At 48.2% G+C, this 27,459-nt stretch overlaps 1 protein-coding gene and 1 pseudogene across 1 annotated transcript; one reads left to right on the top strand and one right to left on the bottom strand.

Moving 5' to 3' along the window:
• Positions 1-692: 692 nt before the first annotated feature.
• On the bottom strand, positions 693-19,702 carry LOC149333092 (uncharacterized). The gene is made up of 9 exons (XM_089555988.1): positions 19,652-19,702; positions 19,509-19,551; positions 12,796-12,893; positions 8,998-9,087; positions 7,438-7,470; positions 5,818-5,850; positions 5,606-5,671; positions 1,750-1,800; positions 693-758 (listed from the first exon to the last, which is right to left on the bottom strand). Exons 1-9 carry the CDS (start codon positions 19,700-19,702, stop codon positions 693-695), a joined length of 531 nt encoding a protein of 176 aa, XP_089412114.1.
• A 6,451-nt stretch (positions 19,703-26,153) lies between these two features.
• On the top strand, positions 26,154-27,436 carry LOC149333093 (uncharacterized; annotated as a pseudogene).
• Positions 27,437-27,459: the final 23 nt, after the last annotated feature.

The raw sequence follows: 27,459 nt of genomic DNA on the forward strand, positions 1-27,459 counted from the left end.
CAATCACTCCGCATTTGTCGCTTTCAGGTTAAGAATTGGAACTGTGACGGCACAGTCATGCCACGTCCACGCTTGCGCAGGTCATCATTAAGGCAATGTTTCATTTTCGTAATGAACTACCTGCCGCGTTTAGGGAGATGTTATACGCACACGTATTCGTCCAAGTACTCGCAAAATTTTAACATAGCTAGGAGCACATGTCTGGCATATGCAGAAGCCAGCAAGCGCTCTCTCATTACGAGGTATTGCGTGCTATATTTGAAACTGTTCTCGTCAAGGCGGCGCCAAACATATTGAAAGTCTAAGCTAGTTTATATTTCACGCCGTGAAGAGGAAGTTGCCTACAGCCCTCACTAAGCGTGACATCGTGACTAGGAGCCGTAGAGAACCAATCACACTTCTGTTGAGAATAATTTTGTCGAAACAAAAGCGGTGCCTATCGTGAAAAAAGAGCTTCATACAGGCACTGGGGTTCGATCAACACAATGTGTTAAGGCCGTTTCTGTGGTTCTCGGGCTCGAGCGGCAAGCACACACAGAATCCGCGGCGATGGGAGATTCGTGCTTGTGAATGAGTTCATGGTCTAAGATGTTACTTTCTTTGTGCCAACGACCTCTGTGGACAGATGGGATTTCGTGTGCGCGCTTCAATACAGTGACACCCAAAGAAGGAGCGCGAAGAAATTTTGTGCGTTAAAAAAACAGCTGCCGGGAGAGGACTTTGTCGATGAAGAGATCTATGCGCCAAGTTGCGTAGACCTGTTCAAAATAGAAAAGAGATAAAAAAAGCAAGAAGACAAAAATTAGAATCACTTATTCGCAGCATAGGAGAAGTAATCTTCATTATTAGCAGCCTAACTGCATTCACTTCAGGACAAAGGCCTCTCCAATATCCCTCCGGTTAACCCTTTCCTGTGCATGCTACATCGCCCTATCCACAACAACTAATCAGCGCTAGTTGTGTCGCGAAATGATTAAATAAATGATGCAGTCAGGCATTACTGGTACTGATACTCAAATCGCACTAATAAAACACAAATGGCCACCGTAGTCCATTCTTGATATGGTGCTTTCGTGGCTGAGGGAAAGTGTAACTTGCATGTCTGTCTTGGTTAGGCTACCCGACTTGAATTTGACGGTCCAATCTGGCTTTTGTCAAAGGGTGGAGACCAGTACAGAGGTGCAGCTCCCCCGAGCTGGTAGCTCTGTACTATCAGGTCGCATAGAAAGTCAAACAGGGAATTTAGCATTTTTCTATGGTACACCTAGGCATTCCTTTGAACTTGGTTCACGAATATGTTCTTGGTTGGCTGAATTACACAGAAACATGCTTCACACTACTTCTCTACTGTAGCTGATAGTGTGAAGGCAAACTGTTGTGCTTTGCTCATAGGCGCTGTCCGTGTTTCCTTCAGTCGTTATATTGGGCATGAGCATAGGTGCCTGTCTCTTTCGTTTCAGTCCTTTCTCTTACGCCGGGTGTAGAGAACGAAGGCAGGACCAGGACACTGCCGACGACGCGATACCGAAGGAAGTAGCGTAATACAGGTAAAGGCGTAAAAATAGTGGCTTAGCAACTCTAGAGGAACTCCAGCCACCACCCACCCGTGCTTACCCTCTGGAAAGCTCCACCCACGTGAAGGCCAAGAGAGGAGCTCGCATCTATCCTATCGTTAGGTTAGGTAGGAAACGCGAAACGAAGGTTTTCCGAAGGCGGCGTGTTTTACAGACCACTCTGCAGAACACTTACGTCCATGATCAGAATGGACATCTCCATGAAGAGGTAGGACATGTGGTAGAACTGCGGAATTGTGAGAAAGAAAAATAGAGAAAGAGAACAATAAGCCGGTCAACCATACGGGGAGCTAACCTGGCGTTGACCGCGCCCGAGGCATAGCGGCCAGTTTGAGCTAATTCTTTCTGAACCCTCATCATCATCATCATCATCATCGGCCTGACAACTCCCACTGCAGGCCTCCCACTTAAAGGCCTCTTTCATGTCTCTCCAACTAACCATCTCCTTTCTCAGCTGCCGCCACCGTATCCTCGCAAAGTTGTTAATCTCATCCGCCCAACTAACTTTCATCTTCCCCCTGCTGCGCTTGCCTTTTGTTGGAATCCACTCTGCTGCCTTTAAAGATCAGCGGTTATCTTGCCTTCGCATTACATGCCCCGCCCAAGCACATTTCTACCTCTTGATTTCGTCTAGGATGTAATTAACCTGCGCTTGTTCCCTTATCCACTCTGCCCCCTTCCGGTTCTCGTAACCCTCATAATATCACCCAGATAACCCTCATAGTTATAGAGATCCTACTATCTCTCTGTTTTATGCTGTTTTTGTATAGCATTTCTGAAGTATCAGCGAAGCCTTGCCTCCGAAATCGCTGCATGCTGTCAGGCCTGTTGGCGACACGGCTGACAATAGCACCGAAAGAAAGAATTGTTATACAATAGAAGCCCGTGTGGCCCATATTGGGCCCCACTAGCTAAACAGCGGAATTTTTTCCGCTCCGAAAGTGCCGCGAAGATGTCGGTTATCCACAAACTCCCACACATGCGTTGAATGCATAAGCTGGCGCCTTCGAGGAATCACCCTCCTTCTACTTCTTGCCAGCTGTTCTACTTCTTTTCAACTTTTCTATGGAGGAACCATGGAGTTTATTGCAAAGTAAATGAACATGGAGAAAGGTCAGTGTTCTTGAAAGTCGCCAGCACGACGTGAACGCTGAACTGATTACAACAACAGAGTCCTATATAGGTATCCACAGTGTCCCTTCAAAAGGCGGCAGCTAAATTTCCAATTTAGTTGCATGAACAACGCTCGAACATAAAGAAGTAAAATAATTCGGCTTGAATAATCATTTAAGAGCGCGGTTTAGTATAGCTGTTGAAGAAAGCGTAGTGCTGTACATAAAATTTAACAAGAGCTCTGGGTAACAACAAGAAAACCCTGTGTTCCTGTATGATGGACCTGCGCTCGTGCAAAAAACCTGGCATACCGCAGAGCGATCTAGCGTCGCTAGAGTATGATAACGCATTAATGACACTGTTATTCACTCCTTGCGGCAAAATTCACAGTCCAGATCGAGATGCCTTAGTGATAAAAAGTTATAAAAAGGGTTTTATCTCGAACCGGTTAGTGGGCATATTGTAGAGGCTATCAGCGAGTTAAGACAGACGTGCCATTGACGAAGTAATGAGTTAAAAGAAAAATACGAGCGCTAGAAAGGGGCTAATAACACAAACTGGCGGGCTAGTTGGTGGGAATCCATACGATTTCAGCAGCGTGAACACGGTTAGGAAGAGACAGAAGGCGGACTGGACAGAGCGCTGAACTATCAACTTTATTTCAAGAATGCCCAAGGCCCCGCTCTTAAATATACAGGCCACAGAAAACGCCCACCTGGGGAACTTATCTAAGCACAACACAATCAGAGCGCGAACGAGTATATTATCACTTTTTCCTGGGTTATCAAGGATACAATGAGCATTAGTGCTAACAAAGAAAAGACTAAAAACCAGTGAAAGACATGTAAAAAGCATGGAACAACAGGGCTGAGGGTGCATGAATGTCTGAAGAAAACACAAGCAAAAAAAAAAGCTAAAAACGCAGGAATGACATTGCTACAACACGATGGGATGACAAAGCCGAGGAAACGGAGGTTGTTAAGTGAAATGGCGAAAAACTGCTAAAAAGGTTAACAAAGGATGAACGCAACCAACTAACACGGCTAAAACGTCAGACACGATGTAAAGGATGCTACTAAAAACGGGTGAATTTAAATAAAACCAAAGAGAAAGGCGACTTCTTTTTCGGACAGGGAGATTGAAGGAATGCTAACACAACCATCCCTAGACTTCCTGATGTAGGCAGCTTCAACAATTTCGCGCGTCAACTGGTTTTTATGCTTCTTTAGTACAGACGTTCTTTTGAAACGGGGAACACGTTTCTTATTGCTATCACATCCCTGACAGTGGGCGGGTAGATTCGTTGTGAGGAACCTGATAAATCGTTGCTGTGCTCCATTAACCTTTCGTTGAGGCATCTTCCCGTTTGGCCTATGTAGGCCTTGCCACAGGTCAACGGAATCCTATACACAACACCCTCTGCACAAGCAACTGGCGTGTGGCGTGTGTATTTAAGAGCGGGGCCTTGGGCATTCTTGAAATAAAGTTGATAGTTCAGCGCTCTGTCCTGTCCGCCTTCTGTCTTTTCTTAACCGTGTTCGCGCTGCTGAAATCGTATAGAAAGGGGCGCCATCTGAACTTTCTGTTGAGATGGAGCGCTTTGTCTATGAACTACAGAATGGTTACAGGAAACAAAACGGAGACCTTGAGAACAAAGCGTCCACTGACAAGAAAACACTCTTCATACTGCAAAGCGTTTCTCTTTATACGATGATTTCACAGAACGGAAACCAATTTCATCCAGCTGTTCCACACGTGTATATTAACAATGAAATGTGGGGTTCAGTATCCCGAATCGACACATGGACTATGAGGAACACCGTAGTAGAGGGCTTGGAATTATTTGGTACATCCTCAAGTTCTTTAACGTGCACGGAAATCGCTCAGCACACGGTCGTTTTTTGTAAGCCGTCTCCTTCGAAATACGGCATCCGCGGCCTGATCTTTCGGGACCAGCAACGGAACGCCCAAAGCCACAAAGCCAACGCATAGGGTCCAGATGTGTATTCCTACGCTATAAACACAAGCCTATATGGGAGTGAAAGGGAGTAAGCTGACTTCTACCACGCTCCCTTTCAGGAGCAGGGTATGCAGCCCAAGTCTGGTGGGAGATTATTTTTAGTTTATAAAATTCTGCTTTGTTCTGGTTTACAACGCGTAAATCAAGGAAAAGCAAGCAAAAAGTGATTTCCCCCCTGACAAGGGCCCACTCTTACTGAACGATAAAAAAATTGTTTAGCATTGAAACATTGGGTCGCAAACATTAGGACTCTTAATACATTGTGACGAGTACAGGAAGGAAAGAAAAAAAAATAATCAGGAAGTCATCATTGTAGCACTGCATGGACTACATAGGGACATAATATATATCTGCGCTTTACAATACAAATGTAGCAAATAATTTTCAACTTTCACAACAAACAAGCAAAACAAAAAGACCTTCAAACAGGTTTACGTGCGAAAGAAGGAAGATAATAGGAGGCCGTATCATTAAACATGCGGAATGCATGGTTGCCCTTTGCAAAAGAGGTGCATTCTCACTATAACTCAAATTAATTGATGCAGTTAGCGAAAGGAGGTGGCTCTTAAACGCGGCACCAGACGTTTTGAGGTTAGTAAATAGAATCTTCCCAACTACTTGAACTTGGCATATTTTGAAATGGGAATTGTTTCTGTGGCCAACCCTAACCATTCCGTATTTTTACTGGCGGGAATTTCTTCAGATCCTGGGCAGTATGCCCTGCCCAGTGTAGGGAGTGTGGTAGACGACAGCTGAATCCTTTTTACTCCCTTTCCTGCTTAGAATGTACAGCTGCTTTCGCATACGTTTCAGTCTATCCGCATTTTGCGTTACGGATGGATCACTTGCGCATTTGATGAACTAGCCTCTATCCTCTTGCTGTCTTGCTTCTCCGCACCTTTCTCCAGTCGTGTTCAGTGGCCGGTCTTCTGGACATTGTGCGCTGGATCGCCCAAGCTAAAGGCTGCGGTGTAAAACAAAAGGTGTTGAGCATCATACGCACGGGTTATCAGCAACAAATGAATAGCAGGTAAAATTAAAAATTGTGCGAGTTCAAAGGAGCATGCTTTTATTTGATGTCTCGAAACAGGTACTAAGACTCTTGCTTACCACTGTGTTGTCACCGTTCTTTCTTTTGAAAAACTGTGAATTGAGAAAAGCGGATTGCTGATCAAAATCTCTTAGGTGATACTCGTTAGATAGCTTGAATACGAAAGGAAACAAGAACTAACTATACAACACAAACGTCTGTTATGTCCGAGGTTGGCATACTAAATTTCGTTACACCTCAGGTGGTACATTTGGGTTCGCCGCATCCGTGGCCCAGAAACGAAACTTAGTTATATGTATAGAGACATGTACGACTAAGATATTTCTACCTGGTGAAGCCTCATTCCTGTTCCTTTGTGGAAGCCAGTATTTTCGCGCTTCGCAGCCTCTTTTTCGTCTACTGAGCGTTTGGAAAGTTGGAGATGCCTCGAGAAGTTTCGTGCTTGCCCCGCTTTTTTTGCACTCTATTTGAATAGGCACCCAAATGGTCCAGAATCGAAAATCGTACCATCTGCTTTTAGAGTCACCAAGTTTTCGAAAATCTGGAAAACTCCCGCTTAAGAATGGGGTTTCCGAAGCAATTTCGAGGCAACCATTGGCTGACGCTTTTTTCACCTCGCGGGTTCTGCCGTATAGGTAATTTAAAAATTATCTGAACACTGCTGCTCCCTTAAGCTGAACTTATTAATCGATTTAACACTAAGATCAAACTGGAGTAGCAATGCTGAGTGCGTCAACACAATTCATCTGAAAACAAAACATTTCTTGAGCTCATGTAAAGCCTAGTTAATATATTCCATTAGCCGCGCAGAGCCATCTCGGTGTTCTCAAGCGAATTACTATTTTCCTAGTACGCTAAGCGCAGTTTTCTTGCAAAATATCCTGAAAAACAGGCTGGCTTAAAGTGGCCTAGATGCCGTACTAAGTGGAAACAGATGACGCAAACAAATAACCACAAATAATACTGCGCTATACAAGACTGACAGCGCAGTCCTCCCATTTCTGACGGATTCCGTCTCAAACTATGTTGCCGATCATTGCATGAAAACACTCTCCAGAGGGTCACAACTTGTCACTGCATGCAATAAAATACAAAGCAATTCAATCGTCTGCTGCTCAATTGTAATTAGTGCTTGATGCAGAATATTATTCTGTGCACTGGACATTCATTCGTGCAACTGCGCATTCAGTCGGCTACCATGGCGTCTTGTGTTGAGCATGCATTGAAATTCTGGCTCTTTTCAGAACAAAAAAAAAAAAAAGCGGAGCTAGCCGTGAAATGCACCCTTCAACCACACTGGTGCGATGGCAGGTTAGCAAGAGACAAAAATATCAGACCACGTGCAAAAGTGAGAAGAACGCCGGCAACATAAAGTAATGGTGGTGGCTTCTCAGTATACACATACAGCCTTAGTCAAAAGCTTAGAACACAGGGGCGGGGGGGGGGGGGGGGGGGGAGCTTCGAAGCCCTGCAGTGAGGCTGTTGCACAATTCATAGGAATCCTAACATAAGGAGGGGAAAAGATGAACTTTCCTCTCACCTTCAGGCATTCGGAAAGCAGGGGCGGATACTGAGCTACTCTGGTTGGTTGAGATGCGAATACATCTGGGCTTTAAACTTTTGACGTGGGCTGTACCTCGGATGCCAATGTTGGGTATGGGGCGCTCTTTTTCCCTTACGTGCAACGGCAAGTCGTAATATCCCATGGCCACCTGACAAGAAAGAATGAAGCAAGGTAAGAAATCAAAGAAGGAAAGCACGGGAAAAAAGTGTCAGGCTTTTAAAAACTTGGTTAAGCCGATTACAGTTCGAAAGCAGGGCCAGCATTAGTGGATGAAGACGACGGTGTGCAATGCACAGCGCGAGAGTGGGTTGCAGTTTAACACGAGGCTTGTTCGAATGCGGTAGTAGTCTAGTGCTCTCGTGCAGTGGCCTGCGAAGCTGATCTGTGCGCGCCGCTACGGATTCAACTCCAAGGCGTGGATATTGGTTACATTCCTTTTTTAGGTTAATGTGGCGTCGCTTTTGGTAAGCAACGGCACAAGATTCAAAGACGACAGATTCTTGTTCGGTGTAGGCGAACGTATGATGGCTTTCGCACTAAGGTGAACTGAAGAGGGTGCGAAATTGGCAGGTGGGGAAGAAAGAGAGAACAACATTAAGAACAAAACAGGAAAAAAGGAAGGAAGCCAAGAAACAAAGAAGGTGTAAGAGTACGATGTAAATATTTTGTGAGGAACAGAAAAGCTCACTTAACGTCGCGATCTCGTTGCACGCCTTAGCCACGCCTGATTAGGTTCGCGCTGTTCTTGGAATGCACACAAAAGGACAAAACTGGAGAAGTCTGTCAGTTTCGGCAAGACAGTTTGTTTTGTAATGAGTTAGCACTCCGTTGTCTACATGCATATCGTTTCTGAGCATATATTTCAGAGGTTCCCGATACACCAGAAAACTCCCGCTTTCATCGCCGTGGGGTGACAAGTGAAATGTATGGCTTAGTTAAAATTTGCACACGTTGCAATTCGGCGTGGACTAGACAAGCACAATTATGACTAGCTTTTTATTAACCAACCAACAAGAAATCTCTAACAAATCGTCCTCCTCTCTTCTCCCTAAGGCAAAAACTGAATCTTCTGAGAGCAGTTGAAAGCACAAAGTAAAATCATTGTGTGCTCGTTGCCTGATATTGACTGACGCGGCAAGAGAAACAGTTTGCCGAAAGTGCGCCTAGTAGACATAGCTTGATATGCAGTTATCGCTTCAGAACAAACATAGAGAACAATCGTTTCAGAACAAACACGCGTCGAGATAACCCCCCCCCCCCCCCCCCCCCCCCCCACGTTTAATTTTTTTTTCAGTGAACCCGTTCTATAAGTAACGTAGAATGTGTAACTAAAAATGTCCCAGTCATGATGGCGCTGTGGCTGCTTCAACTTGACACGTACAGCCCATCTCTTCAGCGCCTCTACTAAAATGAGGTCGCTCCGTTTCCAGTTGGCCCCTCATGCGAAGCACCTTCAAATAACTCTGATATTTCACTAAAAAGCCATGACGAATCGAACTGCTTGTTAGAATGGTTTTCGAATGGAAGACAATATTTGCGAGCGAAATTAGTTTTTGTCCACCGCATATGTGAGAGATGATGAAATCCGCAAGACGGCCAGTGCGTTGGACCACCAATGATCGTGAAACGGTACCGGAAACAAGAGTTGGCCGGCTATGGCAACGCGGAAGCTCACCCTGTATCCAAGGTATCCAATTTCCATGGACGTTATGATGATCCTCCCCTTGCAGAGAAACACGCCTACCTCCATGGGCGTCGCTCGTCTCTGGAGTGAAGAGAAATAGTGCCTTTGAGAACTAAACAAATGGGGGCAAAAAGCCTTTCGCATGATTGTTTATTAAAGACGCTCGCTTAGCTTTCAAGTTGGTTTTTTGCCCTGCAGAGGTTGCTTTTTTACTCGAGTTTGTGAGATGCATATTGAGATGTATTTAAGTTTGTTTTCTGAATTTTTAAATTTTCATGAACTAGTACTTTATTCTGTTTTTGAACTTTACTTACTCTTTCTGCGTATTATGGTGAGAACTGGCGCCTTTTTCTATTGTATCAAAGTTTTTATGAATATTTTGCGAACATCGCGCAAAGCTCAGCGGAAAAGTCTTTTCGGTACTGTGAATATGTATATGCGTATATATAAAAATCAAAATTTTAAAGGCGTTTCATGTATTGCCAGGCGTTGCTGTCACTAATTATGATTCACTAGGTTGTGACTCTAATATTAGGAATAAGTGTTTAAAACATAATCAGGCATTTTTTTCTTTTCCCTTGAAGGAATCCTATTCACCGAAATCCCTGATTACCCCAAGAAAACATGCGCTGTACCTCTGTTAGAATTTCACAGCTTTCTGTGATGCAATCCTGTCATAACTTCATATCAGGCGTGACCGCAATGCCGTCCGAATCTGTGCACCTTGACGTCGACAATAACAGAATACTTCGCTTTCAAACTTCGCTTTCAAAAAAGCGACAAAAGGGCGCGTTCTGGGGTGTCAAAAGCTGTAGCGACAGTGACAGTCGCCACTCCAAGCTGTTTATAACAAAAAACAAAAATATGCCCGTCTTTTAACATAGAAATATGCATCCCTATGTTAACTGTAGTAATATTCAACCATTTTGGACAAAAGCATTGTCGAACGGGAAAGAATTTATGAACGCATTTTTCTTTGTATATTGCACGATTTCACTACAAAAATCAATGCATCCGCAGGTCTTCAGCTTGCATGCTTGCACTTTTTTGCTATTAACGTTTTTCTGTCGTCATAAGGATCCCCATTGGTTTACTATGGCAGTCGTAACTGCTCGATAGCAGCGCTGGAAACCCTTCAAAATAAAGATTTTGCTACAAATTGGAAGAATCGACCATTACCTTCAATACTTCCACAATACCATCTTAAAATTTTCTAATGATGAAAATTTTTGTCCGTAAATGTTGGACATGCACATGTCTTGTTTAAAAAATACTAACTTTTGCGAACACCTCATAGGACTCCTGTGCTTTAATTAAAACGCTTGAATTTTTTATTGAAAATGACGCAGGAGCGGCACCGAACATTGTAGGAACACGTACGGATACAAAAAGAAAGCTTAAATAGTCCACGGCGTGCCCATCAAAAACGATTTGTCGGAGGGTAGAGTGGTAAGCTTTGGTTTTCGTTTTATTATCTTCATTGATCACTTCTTAATTCGTCAACTCATTTCGGTGACGTATTTCCGGCTCTAAGTCCATGACGGAGTCTCTAACTAAAAAAATACACTTTTCGCACCGTGAAACGCTACTTCAGCACTTAAAAACCCTTACTAAAAGCTGTGTACCTACATGCCAGTTTGACCATTTGCACCCACAGACCATTTTCGAACCGTCCGCTGTTCTGTGTGGGCTACAGCAGGCGGTTCTGTAGAAATTTCAAGGAAATACTTTTGTGAACGTGTTAACGCGCTCTCCTTTCTAGTGAAACTTGTGTCCCATTTCACATACGTCCAGTTTTACCTGGGAGAGGTATGGCTCCCATTCCTCAAAATCAGCGCCGCTGAATTTGAGGCCATACGTTGACCGCGCATGCGCAAAGGTAATTGGCTCCCTAGAGCACGGCGCATATGGCTGAGCCAACGATAGCGCTTGAACGCACAGCCACTAGACCGCTAATTCGAAGAACGCTCATTTCTGTCACTTTTGATGGGAAATGCTGTGCGTATTTTCTAATATTCACTCGTGCCCAGCACCGTTGTACGTCTTAGCTGCTCAATACCTGATATCCTGTTGGTATCAGCTGCAGTGGTGGATTTAATGTTTGAGAAGCAGAAACTAACCAGTAAGCAAGAAAAATCATTTACCGCAACAGCTCTGTGCGATGACATGTAGAGAGTGCCTCCTACATTTTTTTCAGTGCCCAGCTACACCACTCGCTTCGAAATAGGAGCCATTTGGACTCTTTGAGTTCAGATATCTGGCGCCACGTGAGGCAAGTCACCTGGAGCGCTCGACTCGTTGGATATAAGTTTTCAGAGAACCGCAAGCTTAGTCTTCCTGGTAATAGATCAGGAAGCTTCACGACTGCCCCTGCCAGGTGGTTGCAGCAGTGCAATAGCTTCAATGGTTACCTCAATCTGCCTTATCAACGTCGTTACAATACTAGTGATACATTTCACTTCTGCGTAGGTGCCCCAGGGGGGGCCTAGTTCGGCCAATTATGCCAAGTCTGGCTGGCATTGAAAAAAATTAGAGGAGGTGCTGGTTAAGGTTTCCAGCTTTGACTGTGGCAATGATGAACATGATGCAGCGCGCTGTGACGTCACAAATGCGAGATGTCATTGACACATTTGGTGCACTGAAGTCTCCATTCGCCCGTCCGTGTATGACTTAACGTCTACCCGCACCTGCCCCTACCGTCGGTGAGGCAGGCAATCACATCGTACGAAAAGTGAATACGAGCTGTTCCCTATGCTTCTGCGCGAAGATTATAATTTTCTCACCTACACCTTAACCGCACTATGAAAGCGAAATGGTGCGGATCTCGGGCGTTTTAGGTTTACCTGGATGACGGTTGCGCCGTCATGCCTCAAAATCACTGAATGCACAGGTGAGCGAAAAGGAAAACATTGAATACGTGCTTCGGCAAAATGGCGTTGCTTCTCCAGGGCTATACTAAGGCAATCGTGAAAGGTACTCTCTGGGACAAAAGTTTCCGGACCACGTGTTCCTCTAACGAAGCCGATAGCTCTGCTGTTAGTCGGCGGCTGGAGACCACACTTGTGGAGGTAAAAGTTAAATTTTTGTTCTTTCATCTCCACAAGTGCGGTCTCCAGCCGCGGTCTGATAGTAGAGCTATAAGCTTAGTTTGAGGAACACGTGGTCCGGAGACTTTTATCCCCGACTGTACAATACTGGCCAGCCTAATGTGCGACGCGCGCCTGTGTTGTATGTATACGCCTCCGCTTCTAAATATTGCGGATGGAACTTAAGACCACTTATTTGTATTGAATAGAAAGTACTGTTTTTTACTTTTATTTCCTTAGTTTAGTTATTTATATTTTCGTCTCTATTTTTAATGGCGCATTGACTCATTAGCATACAGTCCTAAGGCAGTGCACATACTAGATTCACCTTCTTTCGCGAAGAGACAACGCAGTTCTATGGCCTGTAGCTTGCGACCTCGCCTGGCAGCCTGAAAGCCGTGGGTTTGACTCCCTGCACCCTCGGAAGATGTTTTTTTTTTCTTCGATTCCGCGGTGGTGTCATCCGAGGTTTACAGGACTAGTGCTGCTGGTCGACGCCGACACCGGGTTTTATCGTCGACGAGCCGTATAAAACTTTCGCATTAAACCGGGCAGTGAAGCAATTTCTCCACTTGTTGGTTCTCCCCGTGTCTCTTCTGGGGGAGACCTCTATGAATAGCAGCGCAGGAAAGAATAACTGGGCGTCTTTGTAGCACTTCGCTGCCCGCCTTTAGCAATGCTGGATAGAAACGCAGACACTTGCCGTTATGATGCTCACGAAGAGCAGTACGGCGGTGATGAGGCCCACCGAGTGGACGATCACGTAGAAGCCGTGCAACGCAGCGAACTGGAGGTGGCTGACTGTCGAGGATGAAAGGGGGAGATGGAGGAGAAGCAGATTGCGGTTTCACTATTCGAAATGAGTTGTCACGAAAGTGGCCACACACGGGGACGTTCTTATTTCGATGCGTATGATCAAAATAGAAAAATAAAGAACAAGGCAGGAGCATGATACAATGCGCTATAACTCGGAAAAAGAAGTAAATTTTCCCGCAACACTAATGAGCAGAACCTATTCGACTGTACTATGGAAGCGAGAATCTTGCCATTAAAGGCAGCGCTGACAGAGACCAGAAGCGTGTATCACTTGGGCACAGCTCACACGTCACGACAGCCAAGCAACGTTTCGCTGAGAAGGAGCAGAGCACTGCTGCTGGCAATTTTTTCCCGCTCGAATAGGTCAAAAAGCTTGCTGGAAAACAAACTGGACTTCATTTAAATGTAGTAACAATTGCGGTCTTTCTACAAGCCGTGGAAACGCTAAAACTGTCGAAAGATGCAGACAAGAGTGCCATCATGAAACGTGTCGTGTACTTCCCTCCTATGCATGCCAGAGGAAATATCGAGGTGTATTTAAACGCTGCAATCACAAAGTGAGTTTAATTAGACATCAAGGCTTTCTGGGGTCTTCTCTTTTTTGAGCGTGCACTAATGCGCACTTTGTTTCTGTTTAAGACATGAGATGCAAACTAGGCTACAAAGCTGGTTTTATATCAGATCTATGGAGGAAGTTATGTCCAATTCATGACCCCTGTCAATCTCTCATAGAGCGTTTTTGTGTTTTCTGCGCGAGTATGCACATGTGCTTGTATGTCCGTGAGCTGTTACGAAAAAGAAAGGCAAGGTGCAGTGGCTATCTTAAGCAAGTTGCAGAACTTAACCGTGAAGTAAGGAAATTAATTTGAGATTTTGTATAGAATTAGTTGGCTCATGGTGAAACACGGGCCACAAACCAAACAGGGATGTAATGCTTGAACAGCCCCTTAATAATTTCGAGCCTTTGTGACTGCTTGAAGCTCCTTGCCGTCGAAAAGCACACGGGCGTTTTCGCAAGTTTTCCTCCGTAAAAATCTTCAGACCATTGATTAATAACTACATCTGTAAAAAAAAAAAAAAACTTCGAGAGCACTGCAGTCTGCTGCATTGGAGAAAACGAAAGTATTGCGTTTCAATGTCAGCAACTTTTTTTGCGTCATCGCTGTCACGTGACACTTATCACATGACCGTTGGATGACGTCAGCAACATTTTTTTTACAAGATATCCTTCTCTAACATCAGCTGTCACGCAGAAGGCCTGTTGGAACACCAATGCCGGCGAATTTCTTTTCTAGAATGAGATCACATGAGAGGTACCCCTTCCCGTGGACACATTCGGCGGACAACTTCTGGTGATAGGTTTCTCTTCGCGTGAGACATGTAATGCTGTCGCATCAATAAGTGTCTTCATATTGCAACGGATATTCACAGAAGACGATGAGAAGGAAGTGCCTGACTGGTGTGCGCGCGCTAGTGTTCGGTGTCTCCTGTGTTGTTCGCTCTGCGCTCCGGTCGCCCTTGCTTGTGACTAGCCTTTCGGGCAACGTAACATCTTTGGTGGAGCGTGTCGGGTATCGTCCCCAGTACCACGGAGCTCCGAAGCGGTCGTCAAACCGGCGCTACTACCATCATGGCCCCACCCAGCGAGTCGCCGACCACTTCAGCTGCTCCTTTCGTGGTCATGGCTTCGTCCCGTGACCCCGGTACTTTTTCGGGAAACGACGGCACCGATGTCGATGACTGGTTAAGCCTTTACGAAAGAGTAAGCGCATATAACCGGTGGGATCAAACGTTAATGCTTGCTAACGTCATTTTCTATTTGAATGGAACGGCGAGGGTGTGGTTTGAAACCAACGAAGAAGAACTTACCAGTTGGGATATATTCAAAGAGAAATTGCGAGCACTCTTCGGAAGACCTGATGATAGGCAGACCACTGCGAAAAAACAGCTTGCTTCTCGTGCGCAGTCGTCGACGGAAAGTTACGTGGCCTATATACAGGACGTATTGGCACTTTGCCACAAAGTCGATGCCACTATGACCGAGTCCGACAAGGTGGGCCACGTGCTGAAAGGCATTGCTGACGATGCCTTTCATCTGCTCGTTTGCAAAGACTGCACAACTGTTGACAGCATTATCAAGGAGTGCCGTCGATTCGAACAAGTCAAAAGCCGACGCATTTCTCAACAGCTTTCCCGACTTCCAAACACAGCCGCTACATCTTCTTGCCAGGACCAACGACTTCAAACTCAAGTGCCCTCAGAGTCTCCTCCTGTCACCGACACAGTGACAAGAATTGTTCGCCGTGAACTCGAAGCCCTAGCCCCTGTGGTAACATCATCGACCACACCACCTAATGACCCACTGCCTTCCGTGTCGCTTATTCAGGCTGTCGTGCGGCAAGAACTCGCCCACCTCAACCTCCCTCCGGCTTTGTGCGCCATCGGAAACTCGTCCCCACAGCAACCACCTCCAGTCCCTTTCCGTCCCACCTATTATTCACCACGGCGTTACCGCGATCCGAATGAGTGGCGCACGCCAGACGACCGCACAATCTGTTTTCAATGCTCTCGGGTCGGCCACATTGCCCGCCACTGCCGCAGCCCCTGGACGTCACCCCCGCGAGACGCCTCCTACTACCGTCCAAACTACACTCGCCGCTTTTCACCCCGCCGCCCATCCGAGACGTCTGAGGCCGCCGATCAACCTCCACGACAGTCCTCCCGTTCGCCTTCGCCGCTAGCCCGCCGCTCACGCTCACCGCAGTCGCCTCGTGTTTCGACTGCTGCGTCCTACCGCCCCTCTCATCGGGAAAACTAAGTGATGCAGCTCCCGGAGGTGACGCTGCATCAACGACCCGGACCTCAAACCCTCTACTGACGACTCGACCCAATCTGCTAGACGTTACAGTTGACGGTGTTCCTGTGCGCGCCCTTATTGACACCGGTGCCCATATTTCCGTGATGAGTGCTGACCTCCGCCGTCGCCTACGCAAAGTCCTTACGCCTGCAACGTCCCGTGTGCGCGTCGCGGATGGTGCCATGCCTGCTGTCGAGGGACTGTGCACCGCTCGCGTGACAATCGGAGACCACAGTACGCCGGTTCAGTTCACCGTCCTTACCACATGCGCCCATGACCTCATTCTCGGTTTAGACTTTTTGTCGGATCATTCTGCCCTCATTGACTGCTCGCAGGGTGTCCTTCACCTTGAGCTTCCCCAACTCGATCCTGACCCCATCGACTCGTCGCTCCGGTTGACCTGCCCCGACTATGCCCACCTGCCCCCTCAAGCCTTATCTTTCGTTTCCCTCACACCTTCTCGCCCTGTTCCCGATCGTGACTACATCGTTGCGCCAGTCCTTGACCTCGCACTGACCCGCAGTGTTGTCCTGCCCCATACCATCGCCACCGTCACAGCCAACAACCTGTCTCTACCTTTCTTGAACTTCGGCTTCTCCTCACAGCTGCTTCCAGCCGGCATGTGCGTCGCTACGTTGTCCCCACTCGCCCAGTGCCCTGTGGCTCTATTAGATGCCTCTCCTAATCGCGACCCCCCAGACCCACCGCGGTCCACTCCGCTGACCTCGGACGCATTCACGACCATGATGCCCACCGATCTCCGCCCCTACCAAACTTCTCAGCTTCGTGACCTTCTCCAGTCGTTCTCCGACATTTTTGACCTCTACAACACCTCTCTGGGCCAAACTCTCGCTGTGACGCACCGCATTGACACCGGCGATGCCCCTCCCATTCGCCGCAGGCCCTACCGTGTCTCCCACGCCGAGCGCAAGGTCATAAACAACGAGGTCACAAAAATGCTTGCCAAGAACATAATCGAACCATCCCACAGTCCCTGGGCCTCTCCAGTGGTACTAGTAAAGAAAAAGAACGGCTCCTGGCGGTTTTGCATTGATTATCGACACCTCAATAAGATAACTAAAAAAGACGTCTATCCTTTGCCGCGTATTGACGACGCCCTTGACTGTCTACACGGAGCCAAATTCTTCTCCTCCATAGATCTTCGTTCCGGCTACTGGCAAATTGCCGTCGATGAGAAGGACCGTGAGAAAACCGCTTTTGTGACCCCTGATGGCCTATATCAGTTCAAAGTAATGCCTTTTGGCCTATGCAACGCGCCAGCAACATTTGAGCGTATGATGGACGCCCTTTTGCAGGGATTTAAGTGGACCACGTGCCTGTGTTATCTGGACGACGTCGTTGTATTTTCGCCTACATTTTCATCCCACCTCGAAGACCTTTCCCAGATTCTTTCTCTCTTTCGTCGTGCCGGCCTACAGCTTAACTCCTCGAAGTGCCGTTTCGCGAGACGTCAAATCACTATATTGGGCCATATCGTTGATTTCCAGGAGGTTCACCCTGATCCCGATAAGATCCGGGCCGTGAAAGACTTTCCCCTTCCCCGATCTTGCCACGACGTCCGAAGCTTCTTGGGGCTCTGCTCGTACTTCCGTCGATTCATTCAGGGCTTCGCCGACCTCGCCCGTCCCCTCACCGACCTATTGAAGAAAGACGCCACCTTCGTCTGGGGACCTGACCAAGAACGAGCCTTCTCCACTTTGATCGCCAAGCTGACCACCACACCAGTTTTGGCGCACTTTGATGTTGCGGCCCCCACCGAAGTCCGTACTGACGCCAGTGGCTACGGCATCGGCGCTGTGCTGTCTCAGCGACAATCCGGTCTGGACCGTGTCATCGCCTATGCCAGCCGCCTTCTTTCTGCGCCCGAGCGCAATTACTCCATAACCGAACGTGAGTGCTTAGCCCTTGTCTGGGCAGTTGGCAAATTCCGTCCTTATTTATACGGCCGCCCTTTTACGGTTAAAACAGACCACCATGCCCTATGTTGGCTCTCCTCTCTGAAGGACCCTGCAGGGCGGCTTGGGAGATGGGCATTGCGTCTGCAAGAGTATGATTACACCGTGACTTACAAGTCTGGCAGGTTACACCAAGATGCCGACTGCCTCTCCCGTTACCCCATTGGCCAGTGTGACTTGTTTGGCCCTGCCACCGAAGCCGACCTGTTTTCTATCTCTGTCCTTGCCAACATGGGCGAAGAACAGCGCCGCGATGACGATTTGCGCTCAATTATCGACCGCCTCAATTCCACTCCGTTTGATCCCTCGATGCGGCGCTTTGTGCTCTCTGACGGAATCTTGTATCGCCGCAGCCTCAATCCGGATGGCCCCAACCTTCTACTAGTTGTCCCCAAGCACCTTCGTCCTGCTATCCTTCATGAACTCCATGATCTCCCCACTGCTGGCCACTTGGGTGTATCGCGTACATACGACCGTGCGCGACGTCGCTTCGTTTGGCCCGGCCTGTTCCGCTCCGTACGCCGCTATGTTGCAGCCTGTGATGAGTGTCAGCGCCGGAAACGCCCTGCTACTCTCCCAGCTGGCACACTTCAACCTATTGACGTGCCCCCAGAACCTTTCCATCGCGTCGGCTTGGATCTTCTGGGTCCGTTTCCAGAGTCCACCTCCGGCAACAGATGGGTTGCAGTTGCCACGGACTACGCCACCCGTTATGCGATCACGCGGGCACTGCCAACCAGTACAGCTACAGATGTTGCGGACTTTTTGCTATACGACCTCATATTGCACCATGGTGCTCCCCGCCAACTTCTTACAGACCGCGGCCGCTGCTTTCTGTCCAAGGTTGTCTACGACATTCTTCGGTCCTGCTCTACTAAGCACAAGCTCACCACCGCCTATCACCCGCAGACAAACGGACTTACTGAGCGTCTCAACCGCACTCTGACCGATATGCTCGCTATGTACGTTTCCCCCAATCACCGCGACTGGGACCTCGCTCTCCCGTATGTTACCTTCGCATACAACTCCTCCCGCCATGATACTGCTGGTTACTCCCCTTTTTACCTTTTATACGGCCGCGAGCCCCAATTGCCTTTGGACACGCTACTGCCTACTCCTGCTGCTCCGTCCTCTGAATACGCCCAAGACGCCATTGCCCGTGCTGACTACGCCCGTCAACTTGCACGCTCCCGACTTCTCGCCTCGCAGGCCTCCCAGCAGGAGTTCTACAACCGCCGTCACCGCACAGTCTCTTTCTCTCCTGGCTCCCTCGTCTTGCTTTGGTCCCCATCTTGCCGCGTCGGCCTCTCCGAAAAACTTCTGTCCCGTTATGTTGGCCCGTACCGTGTCCTGCGCCAGGTAACCGCTGTCACTTACGAGATCGCTCCGGCCTTCCAGCACGCTTCCTCCCGCCACCTTCAACATGATATCGTCCACGTCTCTCGCCTGAAACCCTACCTCTCGCCATGCCCCTCAACGCCATCCAGTACACCGTGACGGTGTTTTTCCGGACGGGGGGCCATGCAACGGATATTCACAGAAGACGATGAGAAGGAAGTGCCTGACTGGTGTGCGCGCGCTAGTGTTCGGTGTCTCCTGTGTTGTTCGCTCTGCGCTCCGGTCGCCCTTGCTTGTGACTAGCCTTTCGGGCAACGTAACAATATTAACAATTACTGCAATTTGTTCTTAGAGTGCGTGGGTCTTCAAACGACAGAGGAGGATGCACAAAACAACGTGAACAGCACGTGGTTACCGTGCAGCGCTTACCGAAGTTGACGCTGTGTGTGAATATGAACAGAGCGTTGTACGTCTGCAAAAAGGAATGGATAGCATGCATTCCCGTATCAGTGGCGCGCATAATGCATCTTGTATTACAGTTCTACAAAGAGAAGTAAACATGCGGAACTCACCGTGCAAACTACCGAAAGGGCGAAAATCTCTCCACGGCTGTTGATGCACATGGTGGCCAATCGGATGGAGCCGGTTTCCTGCGCAATGGCCACCCAACATTTTTCTCCGAAGTCCTGCTTACACGAGACCAACATGCGAGGTTCCACTCAGGGGTCTTTACGATTGCGCGTTTCCAAACGCTACTAGCTAGTGAAGCCACTCAGTACTGGCTTGAGAGTTGGTACATACGCTACCAACTCGGTACTAGCGATCCAAGCCAGTATAGCCCCTTGCTCATCCAACCTAAGCCACCAGCATTTTAAACGAGCCGTACAGGTCGCACCCGATCCGATCCTGTCACGTTAATGTAAAAGCTAAGAGTCTCCCGAACTGCTAAACAAAAGAAGATCTAGTGCTTGCAATTTAAGAGAGGTTTGGCTTTAACCGCTGCCTTTATGCACTTTACATAACCAAAATGTTACGCACCGACATTTGGCGCTGCTGCTGCACTCAAGAAAGAGGGCAGAGGGTAGGGGGGGGGAGCATCGAAGCATTGAGAGAGCTATAGAGACGGTGCCATCTGCAGTCATGTAGTTAAGATGGCTCTGGCGGTAAGTGCGGTCAAGGAGGAGGCGATGATAGTACAGCGGAAGTAAAGATCATTCCCGTGAATATTTTTGTTCCAGATCATGACGCCTGAGATGCTCTGACATCGCCTTGCTATTACACGTTCGTCACTGGACGGAGCCTCTCAACGCCGGGCCACGCGTAAATAGTGGCTGCTGATGTGAATGTGAAATTTACGACATAAGTTTCTGGGTTTTTGTGTGAGCCTGCTTCTTGGGTGAGCCTCCTTGAGCGGGAGCGGCTCCCACAGGCAACCGCGGCCCGCGTCTCTCCAGAACAAATCAGAGGCGATAGCCAGACGAGGAGTCGGCTGAACAGTGGGCAACTATAGCTGACAATGCTTCCCGCTACCTTAGTGACCTCGGGTTTTGGTTAATAGCTTTTTACATGGAAAGTTTTGACCACTTTTAAACACAACGCACCGCGGTCATGCTTAACGGGAAATATCCGGTTCATATAGCAAAGTTATTAGCGTGGCTGTTGCCACTAACTTTTTTCAGTTCATTTTGAGGGACTATTAACACATATTTTCATTTCTCTTGCAGCTTTGAATTTACGGGGCGTGGTGGAAAAACGCGAGAGGGTAATGTTTTTGGTGTTCGAAACTAATCACGTAAAATGCAGTTTTTTGAGGGTTAGTGTTCTGGAGACGTTTGCCTCCGATTGCAGATTTTTTTCCAGAAGATATCCCAACGTCGCAGTGAGTCACCCGGTAAAGAAGTCCTTCGATACGACCACCGATATACAGCCACGAGGATGAACAAAAAATAACTGTATACGTGTCAAAGGCGTAATACACATCATTTTGCTAAAGGCATAATGACCACACATTACGACCAGCGCAGAAGACTATGCAATGGGAGTTATCCAGTTCCTTTTCTTTTTCGGAATTTTCACCACCGATCAAAATCAGACCGACTGCGTCCACTGCCAGAAAATATGGCCTCCTGCATTGATTTTCATTGAATCGTGCCCTGCATCAGTTTACACCACCTTATACAAACCACCCAGGCTCATCCGCCCACCTACCTAACTGCTTGAATAGTACTGGTTTGGTTTATGGGGTTTAACATCCCAAAGCGACTAAGGCTATGAGAGACGCCGTAGTGGAGGGCTCCAGAAATTTCGACCACCTGGGGTTCTTTAACGTGTACTGACATCGCACAGTACACGGGCCTCTAGATTTTCTCCTCCAAAGAAATTCAACCGCCACGGCCGGGATCGAACTCGCGTCTTTCGGGTCAGCAGCCGAGCACCATAACCACTAAGCATCCGCGGCGGCTTGAATAGTACTTGTTTAAGCATTATGCAGAACGATAATTCATGCCTTTGAGGCAAGTAAACAATGGGTTTAGCATTGGGAACCTGTGTTCAAAGCTGCACCAGTGATAACGAGCATTCATCGCATTGCTTGATTTTCCCATGAAAAAGCAAAACTGTGGCCTTTGAAGCCCATGCTGGTGGCAAGGAGCCTCATAAATATTTCCACCCTTCTTTGATCTTCAAAGGGCATCGACATTCCGCTGCGCAGGCTCGGTGCCTTGCCTCCATCGCAATGCGTCCGCCTCGGCCACGATCACAGACACCATGGCGGGTGCCATTTTGCCTGAGAGAATACTTTGAGCCTATCACTCAAACCCGTTTAAGAAAAATCGCGTTCAAGAGAGACGCCACGTGCGTCCTTGCGACCTTTGTAAAGTTTTCTTAGGCCGGATGGTTGGCTTCCCAACCGTAGGACCGAGCGCTTCCTGATTATTTGAAGACAGGTGTTCGAAGGTCAGGACGGTGGTTCTCCTCAGATTAAAGAGATTTAGAGATTGACGAAGCCTACAGGTTCCCACTACTCGGTTGTGGTGCAATCTGCGGAGTGAAAATTTAGAACATGTATGCGTACATATAAATCTCTTTCTAGGTGCTCTTCAACGCCAATTACTGCAGGAGCGTGTGGTCTAGTTAGCTTGAGCGTAGAGATGCAGCGCAATCTAGCTTTCGAAGCGACCGAAAACGAGAATTCACAAGTCTGCAACGCTGAAGGCACTAGCGAATCTCGAGTGTCCTCTATTTACGCAAGCCCATGGTATACCCAGGGATGCCTCAGTTGATAACCTAGAGCGCCCATGCATCAAAAGAAAGTAAACATAGCGTGGGGTATTTGCGCGCACTGAATGAAGCAACGGCGAAATCCTCACCGTCTAGTGTTTCGATGGTACATCAGCAAAGACAGCGGCCAACCATCCCTTGCTGCCCGTTCACCGCAGCTTCTTCGGAGCGAACGAATTAAAAAAAATGTAAACAGCCGAGTGGTGATGATAGCTGTGGTCATCGCCTCGAGCTATAGTCTCTTAAGTTGGAATTCGCTAAGCTTCTCTAAATGACGTTCTCTAACGTGTGGTACATTAATTTTCCAATTTTCTTGGCTGTAAAATCTCCGCTTTTGTTCAGTTAAGCGTTAGGGTCCTAAAAACTCATTCTTGCCTCTTTTTAGGCGTTACTAGAGTACGGCTGGAATGCCTCACTTGTGCGTCGCGCACTGCCTGATTCTTCATTAACTAAACCCTCACATACCTACAACGCTACAACGGGGCATTGGACGGTCAATGTACACTGATTGACCGGGCTTGTATGACTGCAGCATCAGCAAAGGTCCTGAATTAGTGGCTGTAAGCACCAAGCTCGCCAAGACCTCTATTGAGCAATAAAAGTTTATTTTCTTATTCTGAAGATCAATGGAACACCCGACGAAAATTCGAAGCTCAGCTTGGTTGAATCTTCACAGAGCCGGAACCGGATGGCCAACGCGCCTACGGTTCTGTTAAGAATGACACCATAGTAAGTGATTTCTGTCCACCAAAAGCGCGATCCCAAGTATCATAACGCATTTTGTTAATTTATTTTGCAAGTCACTTAGTAATTAGAACTAATTATGTGATTCACGTGTTTCAGGGCTTCGCCCTTAATCAAGCACATATTGCCAAGAACATAAAAAAAGAACGAAGACCTTGAAAAAGAAGTCTGGCAGGTAAGTTGCCACGTCGACCTTTTTCTCTTCTTCCTTATGGCCAATAGGTAAACTACCCAAAATTTGCTTCAAGAAGCCAACACTTCAGGGCGCGTACAGGAGGGGAGCCACGATTTAAACGGCTATGAAAGAACAAGGAACCATCATTTTAGGCTCACCTATGAGCGCTTGTGCGCGCAGTGAAAAGATGCGCTGACTCAAGGAAACAAAAACTAAAAAAAAACGAAAATACGAATACTGGAAAGAACAAAAGGAAGGGCAAAACACAACGGCGCCGCGGAAAACCCGCGCAATCTACCCTAAGGGTACAGGAATGGGCCGGAGGCTGAGCTATTCCTTGCAGCCCATTTCTTTATTGAACCACGACAATGAAAAAACACTAACGCAGGCGTGATATATAGAGGGGAAACCAGGTTGTACGCCTGAGGTAATTTTTTTGCTGTATTCTGTGCGAGAACTACCAGAATCTGTTCAAGGAGCTCCTTATAGTAGCAGTCTTTTTCGCTCCCCAGCCAAGATGCTTAGAGTACGAGGTCTGTTAGAAAAGTATCCGACTTTATTTTTTTTTTGCGAACACCTGATGGATATGAGACAAGCGCGCTTGCACCAGGCGACCTTGAACCTTCATGCGCATGCATGAATTTTTTCCCGCCTGCCGATAGCGTCAGTCGCTGGAAAGCAGCGTTTGAGTGAGGCAGTGTGCAGTGCTCTCGTCGGTTTTTTATTGCAAGGAAAATGGCGGAGTGAAAGGAGCAGCGCTTCTGCTACAAATTTTGCCATAAACTTGGCGACAGCCGAGTGGAAACGATTCGAAATATTCAGACGGCTTTCGGTGAAGATGCTATGAGCAGCACACAGTTTAAGCAGTGTTACAATTGTTTTAAAGATGGCCGCACATCGGTGGAGAACGAGCCACGCTCCAATCGGCCATCAACATGCCAAAATGACCAGGTCATTGCCGAACTGAACGCTATGGTGATGCGGGACTGTCGCGTGACTATCCGAGAAATTGAGGAAGAGGTGGACATGAGCAATTTCTCCGCACATTCCATTATCACCGAAGATTTGGCCATGGAGAGAGTTGCGGCGAAATTCGTGCCGAAGCTGCTCACGATGGAGCAAAAGCAGCTTCGTGTTGAAGTCTCACAGGACATGCTGGATTCTGCAAACAGTGACCCCGACTTCATCAACATCATACTCACTAGTGACGAGTCTTGGGTGTACAGGTACGACCCGTAAACCAGATCCCAGTCGTCAGAGTGCAAGCATTCCACGTCACCAAGACTTAAGAAGGCTCGCCAATTGCGCAGCAATGTGAAAGTGATGCTGCCTCGTTTCTTTGACACCCTCTGTGTGGCAGACCACGAGTACGCACTCTACAGGGTCAAACAATGACCAAAGAGTACTACAGGGATGTCCTCCGTTGCCTACGTGATGCTGTGCGGCGCAAGAACCCGGAGCTGAGGTCAACAGGAAATTGGCGCACCCATCGCGCCAATGCTCCTGCACATTCCTCGCACTCGAATCAGATTTTTTGGTGAAAAACCTGACTCCTGTAGTTCAACAGACTCCTTACTGTCCTGATATGGCCCCTGCGATTTCTGGCTGGTTCCCAAGATCAAAAGGCCATTGAAAGGAGCGCGATTTCAGACAAGGAAGAACATTATGGCTGCAACGACAGCTGAGCTAAACTGCATTCCGAAAAGAGCCTTTTCGGAATACTTCCCACAATGGCAGCACCGTTGGGAGAAGTGTGTGGAGTCCCAAGTAGACTGCTTTAAAGATGACTAGGTTTGCAACGCTCCAGTTATGCAAGTTTTTTTTCAACGGCCAAAGGTCGGATACTTTTCTAACAGACCTCGTACAGTTTTACAAACGTGCGCTGGCGTTGATCAGCGCCTTCGAGATACATGAAAAGGTCTCTGTACTCCTCCTGTGATGTCATCGCACCATGCGTGGTTGACAAAATAATTCGTGTTCGACGGCCGTGACAAAGGAGCAGGCATGCTCCGGGCAGAACGAGGTTTGATATTCGACACTTATGGGCTCATGACTCGGAAAAACTTGGCCCCTGGCAAGCGACGCTCGGCTGCTAGCCGCTCGAGGCACATGCCGACTTCGCAGACTGCGTTATCAGTGGTAGGTAATCAGGCACCACAAATACCACGCCGTAAATTTAGACCTCGAGAAACGGCCGCCGCCGAGTCGTTGGCAGCCGTCGGTTCTTGAGACTTGCGATCAAGTTGATAGCACGGTATGTTGTAACGAAGTGCTGTGAAGAAAGCGCTCAGTTGATACAGAGACCCATCTGGCCGACACCTTCTGGCTTAACGAATGGGCGGTATTTAGCTAATTGCCCTAATACTGCGTTTGACAAAAAGTGCGGGGTGCCCGTTATCATGTGAGTTTTGGGCTGTTGGAGTGATCTGTTGATGCACCGGAGCGACCGTTAAGGTCATTTTCTTATGCCCACTGAGATAGCAAGCAAGTGTGTAATAATGCCTGGCGGTATCTTCGATCTGTCCGGGGCGTCTCTTGAGTGGTTTTATGTTCTTCAGTATTTCTTTGCAGTTGAAACGAATGCTTCCTCGGGGAAGGTGCTGTTCCGTAATTGTTTTCACATTTGATGTGAGCCTCTCCTATTTGGTGTAAAAGCAGGGCCTACAAAGTGTTTTCAGATGCTTTAAGTCATATTGTGACGCCCATGAAAAGGCAATACCCATTCTGCGTGGTCGGCGTTGCTGGATAAGCCGAAGATGAGGAGAACGAAGTTGGTGGCGTCTCGTGCTCGGCAAGCGGACCCAGCTGTTTTTCGATCCTCCGTCCCAGTCTTAATAAACCACTGGGCGTAACATCTTGGTGGAAGGTGCCGGGTATTCAGGTTCCTCCGAAGACGGATCTCCAGATTCACATTCGCCGCAGTCGTCGCATTGTTGGTCTGCCGCCTTCTGTGCCAATGATGTCCCTGGACGGCGACGCTTCGAGGTCTGTGCCCAGCAGTTCGTGGCAGCATTACCGGGAGCCACGGTCATTCGCGGGTTCATCTAGCGACGACGTCGATGAATGGCTCACCCACTACCTACGGGTGAGTCGCTACAACAAGTGGAACTCCTCCGCCCGGCTTGCGAACGTCGTGTTTTCACTAACCGACACGGCCCTAACATGGTTTTACAACCACGAGGATTCCCTCACGACTTGGGACCGCTTTGTAGAGGAGCTGAAGAAGTGTTTCGGTGATTCAGTCGTAAAGAAGAAGCGGGCTGAACAAACACTTGCGCAAAGGGCTCAGCTCCCCGGTGAAACATGCACAAAGTATATTGAGGAAATCGTGAAGCTATGCAAGGTCGTCTCTCCTGCCATGACAGAGGAAGACAAAGTTGGCCATATGCACAAAGGATTCGCCGAAGACGTCTACAATTTTTTGATCGGAAAAGAAAGTCTCGAGTCCGTGTCTGACGTCATCAAGCACTGCCGGACGTTCGAGACGTTGAAAATGCGTCACATCACACCGAAATTTGGACGTTTGGCCGGGGTGACGACGGTGGCAGCTGTAGACACACCATCGTCATGCGATCTGGCTTCCACAATCCGCTAGATCGTTCGCGAAGAGTTAACCAGGTCACTGGAACTCACTCGAAATTCATCAGAGCTCCCTCCTGTGTATCTCACGCGTCCTACTCCGCCATCCGACGTTAACACAGCGGACTTTGAGGATCACCGGGTACCCCGAGGGCTGCGGCCGAACAACACACCGCGATTGCCCCCGGAGCAACGGTCCGGCTTTTACCAGCCTGTGCCGGCCACATACGACGAGAACTTTCGGCCCAGTCCTTCGTATGGTGACTACTTGCCGGCGCAGCCTGCTCCCAGTTCCTCTCTTGTGTGTTACCGCTGTGGTCAACCCGGACACATCTCCCGATTTTGTCCCCGCCGACAACCATCCCGTTAGGGCTCCTCGACCTATCCTCGGCGTCCGGATTACCAACGCGGTCCTTCTCGATACCCGTCCTACCCGCCTGATTCCGGCAATTCATGGCCTGCACAAATGCGGAATCATTCGCCGGCATCTGATAGAAGTGTGACGCCGCCTCCAGCCTTCCGTACACGTCGATCTCCATCACCCCGACGCCGCTCCTCCTCGCCTCCGCCGGAAAACTAGTCGCCGCGACCGATGGGGGTGAG

The sequence above is a fragment of the Amblyomma mixtum genome, chromosome 8 (assembly GCF_055824585.1).
Source record: "Amblyomma mixtum isolate Tamu chromosome 8, ASM5582458v1, whole genome shotgun sequence".
Taxonomy (NCBI): Eukaryota; Metazoa; Arthropoda; class Arachnida; order Ixodida; family Ixodidae; genus Amblyomma; species Amblyomma mixtum.

What these genes read in the sequence shown, in the direction of transcription:
- LOC149333092 (XM_089555988.1), bottom strand. Translation starts at nt 19,702, where the DNA reads ATGTGCATCAACAGCCGTGGAGAGATTTTCGCCCTTTCGGTAGTTTGC. An exon ending in CCCTTTCGGTAGTTTGCACG is followed by an intron (nt 19,552 to 19,651) that starts GTGAGTTCCGCA and finishes TCCTTTTTGCAG; the next exon opens with ACGTACAACGCTCTGTTCAT. An exon ending in TGTCCATTCTGATCATGGAC is followed by an intron (nt 759 to 1,749) that starts GTAAGTGTTCTG and finishes TATTTTGAACAG; the next exon opens with GTCTACGCAACTTGGCGCAT.